Source organism: Pinus tabuliformis, chromosome 1_2 (genome assembly GCF_031772625.1).
Source record: "Pinus tabuliformis cultivar Carrire ecotype Pingquan chromosome 1_2, CPIR1, whole genome shotgun sequence".
NCBI classification, from domain to species: Eukaryota; Viridiplantae; Streptophyta; class Pinopsida; order Pinales; family Pinaceae; genus Pinus; species Pinus tabuliformis.
The window spans coordinates 978,104,843-978,113,411 of NC_142298.1; the positions used below are offsets into that span (position 1 = coordinate 978,104,843).

The 8,569-nt window shown below is 33.4% G+C and overlaps 1 protein-coding gene across 1 annotated transcript; it reads right to left on the reverse strand.

Moving 5' to 3' along the window:
• Positions 1-869: 869 nt before the first annotated feature.
• LOC149209270 (G-type lectin S-receptor-like serine/threonine-protein kinase At1g34300) lies at positions 870-1,383 on the reverse strand. The gene is made up of 2 exons (XM_089398557.1): positions 1,327-1,383; positions 870-1,211 (listed from the first exon to the last, which is right to left on the reverse strand). Exons 1-2 carry the CDS (start codon positions 1,381-1,383, stop codon positions 870-872), a joined length of 399 nt encoding a protein of 132 aa, XP_089254683.1.
• Between the last annotated feature and the right edge of the window lie 7,186 nt (positions 1,384-8,569).

The window sequence follows — 8,569 nt, forward strand, 5'->3', positions numbered from 1 at the left end:
GCAAATCTTTCAAAATTTCAAGGAACTAGTGGTGATTCCCCATTCAAGTATTACAATGTGTTATTCCTCTGTTAAAACCCATTATGCTTATGTTTCTTCTCTGGATTCATGCATAGATGCTAAGAAATATTTCAAACTCCCTTACAAATTCATTTGTATCGATATGTTAATGCATATGCCTGTAACTTCCTCACAGATTCATTTGTATCGATATTGTTAATGCATGTGCATGTATGGATTATTGAAACTATATCTTTAAATCTATGCTACATGAATCATAGCATTCAATCCCTCTTTTATCCATTATATCTACGTAGTCTAGAAATTGTTAATGCATGAAGCTCTTTGTGTTAAGTGTAGAATTCTTGGAGCTTTATGCTCTATGTGATGAGTTTTTCTTTCTCCTTACTTTCTCTCATTTGCTGTACAAAAACTTATTAAGCTGTAAGTCCCTGAACTACTTGGCCTCCACTCTTTTATACATATATTTATGCGATTTGTACCAAAAATTCATGTCTTACTCCTTTAGATGAAAGAACCAACCCATTCCATTTTATATATACATATATAATATATGTGAAGTCTCCATTTTATCATTGAGACACACAAAATCTAAATGTGTCCAAGCAATCCAAAGTTGTCTCAGCACTACAACAGAAATCATGATTGTTGTTACACCAAAACCTCACAATGTTAATAAACTGATATAGATTCATAGAGGTCATTTAGGGTACACCACAAAACAAAAAAAAACACTGGTTTATCCAATATCCAAAAACATATTCAACCTTTGTAAAACATATTCAACATTTGTCCATCGGCAATATCAAAACCCTAGTCCAGAAGTTGATACCCCAACTCCTCAATGTTTAGGGGTTTTTACTACCCCTTACTATTTCCAAAAACACCATTCTGTAGCTTAACGCATCACTCTTGGATGTGATTCCCAACACTGAAAGCCACTCTGTTGCCATGTATCCGAGCGTCCCTCTCACCTGCCTCACCACACAACTTTCCAGATCTGTGTTGAAAGACCTCAAAATGCCCAAATCAGAGACTTTCGGCTTGAAATTCTTATCCAGAAGAATGGTCTGAGGTTTGACATCAAAATGCAAAATGCAAAGTCTGGACTCCTCGCGCAAGTACGCAATTCCCGGGGAACTGCTCAGCAATCGAATATCTGGTCTTCCAATCCAGAAGCTTGTTTGAGTCTAACAACCATCTATCAAGAGACCCGTTTGCCATGAATTCGTACACCAGAATACGATGGGCCCCCATCATATATACTATCAAACTCGTGCCATCCATTATAATTCCTTTGTATACATTCCCTAATCCTCCCTTTCCGATATCTTTGCTGAAGCTGCCGGTGGCCATCTCCATTTCCTGAAACTAAATATAACTGGAAGACCCGTCAGATTTCTCAGATAATCTCCATCGAATTCATCGACACCTTCATTCAATCGTATCCGATGTAGAAATCTCACGTTCAATATCATTGGGAAGAGATTGCTATTTTTGTCGCTTGCACCGTGAAATCAATCTCCGTGTCACGAACATGAATACTAAGCTGCCGAAGACTATGTAAATGACATAATACGCCATACAAATGGTTTGTACAAACAAAGAGAACAAGAAAACGAAAGCAGGCGGAGAAGCCGCAGAGCAAGTTTCCTACAATATATTTTCATGGTTATGCCGCCTGAATTCTGATATAAAGACGCATGTCACGTTCAATTTTTTTATTTTTATTTTTAAATAGAAAATGATTTCCAAATCCACAATTTCATTGCTCTTGATATTACTTAATCCGGTTTCACATGATTCATATTGAATTTTAGAAATATTTTGAAATTTCATCACAATAACTAAGCCAATTGTTTCATGTTATTGGACATTAGAGATATATTTATACTATACTACCGTAGCTATAAAAATTAAATGGTTAATAAATGTGTATTAATTTATAATAAACATGATTTTTTTTTAAATTTATTGTAATTTAATTATCAATCATTAGTGGAACAGTCATCATTGATTGCTATTAGTTAATGTGGTCGATTCATCATTGTTATTCAAAAAAAATCACACCACTTATAGTTATCTGTACTAGTTAATGGGTAGGCTTTCACCCTTGTCAAATGTCTTTGGGTCTTAGATGTTAACATGTTTCCTTCAATCCAAGAAAGACAAGCTCTTATCCAAGTGGAAACAATTTTAAGTCATACTCCATACCCAATAAACATCAAAACACTTACTGCATCATACATATCAAATTCATAAGAAAAAAAACTAATTTAAAATTATTATTATTATTATTACTATTGATAAAATGAATTAATATATAAATTAAGCATACATAAATATTTTTTAAAAAGACAAAAAAAACATACAACAAATTATTAACCATGAAAATTTATTTCCACATAACAATAAAAAATTTAATTTATAAATAGACTTTATTTGGGGTTGTTATATTGCCAAAAATAAAAATAATATAACTCCTTTAAAAATAAATCTTAACTTTTATTTATACATACTGTTAAAAATATTTAAATTTATTTATGAAAATTAAATTTTTACTATTTTCACCTAAACATTATTTTTAATTAAATTAATTTTTTTAACACATATCTATCCATATAATATAATTACTATATTTTGAGATATGAAACCTCACTCCTATTTCAAAAACTACCATCAAATTAAGAATGAACGTTTTACAACAGAACTATGACCAACACTGTAAATTCATATAGTAAGCATAAAAATGAACAAAACAGCATGAGCCATGGGATACCATATAAATTCAGATAATAAGCATTCGTGCACGTTGAGAAGGTCGTCGTAGATCAAATGCTGCCTAAACCATAACATAAAATGTCAGTATGAATTTCGAGTACGATACGCATCTCGACTTTCAGAAAACTACAAGTTGCGGGGTTCACAAAAAAATAGTGCGACAATGATAAGATTGTTGGCTTCGACTATGTTTATCCAACACGGTATTAGCCCAAATACTAATATATACAAATTTGCGTAAAAAAATGTAAATGATTGTCGATGATACCTTACCAAAGAAGTTGTCATCTCAGCCAGATAATCCTAAGCAAGTTGTCCAAAGTCGGAGTATTCTTTATTACATAAATGATAATAATAAATTAAATTCATCTAGTTTTTATGATGAATCCTATTTGTTGGTTAGAAATGTGTTAGCGAAAAATTTCTCTTATATAATTTCTATCTAAAAATTTAACTTAATAAATTGATTTTATTTTATTTTAATATTATAGAGATAAAACAAATACTTTTTTGAAAAATTAATATTTATAATTAAAAAAATATTATTTCAGTTAAGAAATAATTTAATTGGTAATTACCGTACACTTTTTATAGCCATTTCTTGCATTTTTTCATAGTGAGATAATGATTTACAAAGCTCTAACATGAGTACACTTTTTATAGCCATTTCTTGTTTCATCATCATTCTTCCACCCTGATGATGGATCCCACTTGGGATTTGAAACGTTGGTATAAAGATGTTCAAAGTGTGGATTCTCCGATCACTGATTCAAATGAGTAAAAGAAATTTAGAATCAAAGAGCATTAATATAATCAGAGTGTATAGAAGTGTTTTTATCATCTTCCAAATCTAATTTTCAAATTTTATTGTATGATTAGGAGATTATCTTTCATAATCCTTGTTTTATAGTCCTCGTTCTTATAAATATGTTTAAAGAGGTGTAAGAGAAAGCTAATTTAGAAATAAAACATCATGAAAAATAAATTGTAATGTGAAGTTGTGCAAATTGAATTTTTCTAACACAACCATATTTACCAATGTGGTTGATATACGCAATAGACATATATCAACCACATTAATAATTATTATGTGTATTTTTTTAAATACCAACTATTTATGATTATTAATAACTATATAAATAATAACAAATATATTCTTATATATTTATGATTATTATATTATATATTAAAATAATAGTAAATTACTATATAAGCTAGCTTTAAATTCTAGCCAAAACCACCTAAGGCTCAAACGAGGTTGGTATAAAGACACTAGGGCCTGGTTAAATCATTAGGAGATCGACGAGAATGTTGCATTGCAAAACATTAATAACATTAAAAATATAGCTACTTCTAAGCTCAAAGAAAAAATGTGGTGTGAGAAAGATTTAGCAGCTAAAAGAAAATTAAGATATTATAAGGAGGTCATCAACCCCACCCTAGAAGATTAAAAATATCTCTCTGTTTTAACTAGCTCAAAGAAGAAAATTAATATAGCCAAGATTAGAACGAACTCTTATGAGCTCCATAGTGAAACGGGTCGTTGGGCAATTCCTAAAACACCATGGATGGAAAGGTTCTGTCATCTCTGTGAGAATACGAACATCGAGGATGAAAACAACTTCCTCTTAGAGTGCCCCGCGTACAACCACATTAGATCTTAGTTTCAAAATCTTTGTTGCAATACTGACCTTCGTAGCCTTTTACGTTGTCAGAATTACAGTGAGCTCAGGAGGCTTCTCTCCAAGCTTTTTAAGCATAGGAATAAAATCTTAAATCAAACTAAATAATTCATTTTTTTAGGTCCAATAGACCAAAATTTGGTCTCAGTGGACGTTAACCATCATCATTAATTTTAAATTATTTAATATAATTAAAATATTTAATAATAATATTAACTCATAATAACATTAGCAATATTAATTAACAATCATAATCTTAATAACAATAATTATTTAATATTAATATTTCTATCTATGACACAAACCATTGATAAATATATAATAAAAATAAAAAATAAATTATTATTCATTTTTATAAACAATAAATAAATAATTACTTATTTTATTTAAAAAATAAATTAATATTGCTTTTAGAAAAAATATAAATATTTTTATTTTATTTTATTTTATAAGTTATACTAATAATAATATTAATGAGACAGAAACCCTAAGCTATGGCTATCGCTGCAACTCGCATCCAGAGATCGAAGACCTGCTCCGCAAAATCCCCAAATCTGGTGATTCGGCGCACAAATGTTTCTCCCGCAGCTAAAGAAAAAGAGAGCGATGCCAGGAAACCGCTCCGCAACTATTGTCCGGCGACAAATGGGGCTGATTTTAATTTCCGAAGCAACAGGCCAAGGATTCAGCCATGGATCTCTGTCTCCATCTCAACCCAATGCCGCGGCGGGAATGCTCCAGATTTCATCTCTGCCGAAAGCAAGCAGCGGATCTGCTTCTCGATCTCGCCAAATATGCTTGCAGAGGTATTAAGGTTAGCAGTACACAACAAATGCGCCCCTCATCCAGCTTTGGTCAATGCTCAAAGACTGGCGAATCTGGACAAGGATCTATCTCTGTTTTTAAGTGACTGACTTTTTTCGCAAGAGAAATCCCCTCCCTATCATCGCCATGGTAGATCTGCTCTCGGACGCTCAAGAGGCCCTGGCACTATGTCTAGGCACTTCTTAGATTCCTTTCAGATCCAAATTTCTCAACCTACTGCCAGAACCATCCTGCAATGGGTCAGTTCTTCAGATTTGGTGCAGGATCTCAAATTGGATCTAGAACGGAGGATCGGGCTCCCTTTAAGCCTTCAGATACTTCTCTTTCAAGGTAAACAACTTGAAGACCTTCTTCCCCTCTCTTATTACAACATTACCAGAAACAGCTCTTTGGTGTTAACCCTTCGTTTGAGAGGAGGTGCAGCGGGACAGTCATCCTCTGCTCCTCCTTTCTCTTACAAAGATGCAGTACATTCTGAGAACCCCAAACCCCCGGAAGCCCTTAAACCTAGGCCTTTTTTGGTTGACAAGATTGAGGAAGTTCCCTCTGTTGAAATCACCCATGAAGGTCTTGCAAACCAGCTTCAAGAATTTGCAGAAAGAGCCATCATTTGCAGATTTAACGGACTGTGGCTGCGATCTCAGGACCTCTATGCATGGATCCATGCAAATTGGACTCATCATTGTAAGATCAGTTTCTGTTCAAAAGGATACTTCATTGTTCTATTTGAGGATAGTAAGCATTATGAAAAGGCTTTAGAAGAAGGCCCTTGGTTCATGGGAACTGCAGGGCTCTTCTTGACTCCTTGGTTCCCAGATTTTGATCCAGCAACTGCTGTCATTACCAGGACACCTGTATGGATCAGGCTTCCAAACTTACCTGCCCACTTATGGCATTGTGCAGTCTATAAAGCTATAGGCAACACCTTGGGCAGTTTCCTTATGGGAGATTACTGGCGGGAAAGTAAAGGTCTCTACACATATGCCAGAATATGTGTGGAGTTAGATTTGAGCAAAGGACTTCCAGAACAAATCAATCTCAAGATAAACGACTTTGTCTGGACCCAGACTCTGGATTACGAAAACACTGCATTCTGTTGCCGCCATTGCCACCAATCAGGGCATCTGCAGAACTCCTGCCCATCTCTGCCGGCAAAAAAGAATAAGGATAACCTCTCCAAGCCCAAGTCCAAATGATGGGCTCCTTGCTCTCCACCTCCAGTTGTGGATTCTGATTCCTCTAGCTCTGAAGATGAAGATAGCGATGCAGATTTGGATCAAGCCCCTCCTTCCATGGTCCCTTCCACCGATGGTCCGGCGCATCCCTCCGATTCAACCATCGCCCAGAAACGCGTCCATATGACCTCCTCCTCTGATTCAGAAAAGGAGGGCCTCCCTATGGAGATCCCCAATCTTCAAGTTGTTATTGCTCATTCACCCCAGGATGGTTGGGTCGAAGTCAAAAAAGAAAAGGGAAAAAGCTTCGTGTTGAGGCTTCTGCCCATTCTGGGCAGAAGTCAGTGTTTTTGCTTCCAGCCATTTTTTGGAGCTTCTTGCTTGTTTCACTCCTTCTTCGGAACCGAGGTTGATAGTCCTATCATTTCCGGTTGCCGGTTTTCTGTCTCTCTTGATTGTATAATCTTGTACCATATTTTTGATCAATAGAATTAGTCTAAATTTAGAAAAAAATAAATAAATAAATAAATAAAATAAAATAAAATAAAAAATAAAATAAAAAATAAATAAATAAATAAAAATAAAAATAAAAATAAATAAATAAAAATATACATATATATATAAAATAAATAAAATAAAATAATAATAATAATAATAATTAATAAACCATAGTTAATTAATTAATAATTGTTAAATAATAATAACAATTTTTAAACTAAATACTATTAAATAATAATAATAATAATAATTAAATAAAAATAACAATAATTAATTCATTTTTATATAACTATAATTAATAATGATAATTATTAATAATAATAATTAATTTTTTGTCACAATGTGACGTTGGACCATGGTTGATCGTGGTTGATTTTCATATTTAGACAATCTTTATCACGAAACAACACTTAAGCATGGTTGACCATGGTTGGCTATGATTCACCATGTTTGACCCAAAGGAATAACAAACGATTTGGATTAATACTAAAAACCAAAGAACTATAAACATAAGAGAATAATATTAAACCCTAGGAATGTGAACCCTTAGATCAAAAAACCCAAGCCACTGTTATTATAAACGAAAGGGAATAGTAAACCCAAGGGATAAAAATTATAAACCCAATGTATATAAACCCTAACATGAATATTATAAACCCTAAAATAAACATGGTTGACCATGGTTGATTTCCATATATAGACTATCCTTGTCACCACGCAACATTGGACCATGGTTGTTGGACCATGGTTAACCATGGTTGACCATGATTGATTTTCATATCGAGACAATCTTTGTCAGAACGCGACGTTGGACCATGGTTGATTTCCATATCCATATGGTTTGACCAGGATTGAACATGGTTGGCTATGATTGACCGTGGTTGACCATGATTAATATTATAAACCCAAGGGATTGATATTATAAACCCGAGGGATTAATACTAAAAGCTCAATGTATTATGAACCCAAGAGAACAATATTAAACCCAAGGGACTAATATTATAAACCCAACATATATGAACCCTAAGATAAATATTATAAACATTAAAATAAACATGATTGACCATGGTTGATTTTCATATTGAGACAATCCTTATCACAATGCTATGTTGGACCATGGTTGACCATGGTTGATTTTTATATCGAGACAATCTTTGTCACAATGCGACGTTGGACCATGGTTGATCATGGTTCATTTTCATATGGAGACAATATTAGTCACAACGCGATGTTCAAACATGTTTGAACACGATTGGCCATGGTTGACCATTTTTTATTCTATAAAACATGGTTGACCATCATCAACCATGGCTGAATATGGTTGACCATGATTGTCCATGATTTTCCATGATTATCCATGATTTTTATATGGAGACAATTTTTGTCATAATGTGAGATCTGACCATGATTGACCATGGTTGACCATGGTTGGTTATGGTTGATCATGGTTGACCATCATTAATATTATAAACCCAAGTTAATAATAAACTCAAGGGATTGATATTATTAACCCAAAGGAAAAATAAACCCAAGGGATTAATACTAAAACCCCAAGGGATTATGAACCCAAGGGACTAATATTATAAA

Coding starts and splice junctions, on each gene's coding strand:
- LOC149209270 (XM_089398557.1), bottom strand. CDS start 1,383: ATGGAGATGGCCACCGGCAGCTTCAGCAAAGATATCGGAAAGGGAGGA. Junction 1,212..1,326: donor GAAAGGGAGGATTAGGGAAT/GTATACAAAGGA, acceptor GATGGTTGTTAG/ACTCAAACAAGCTTCTGGAT.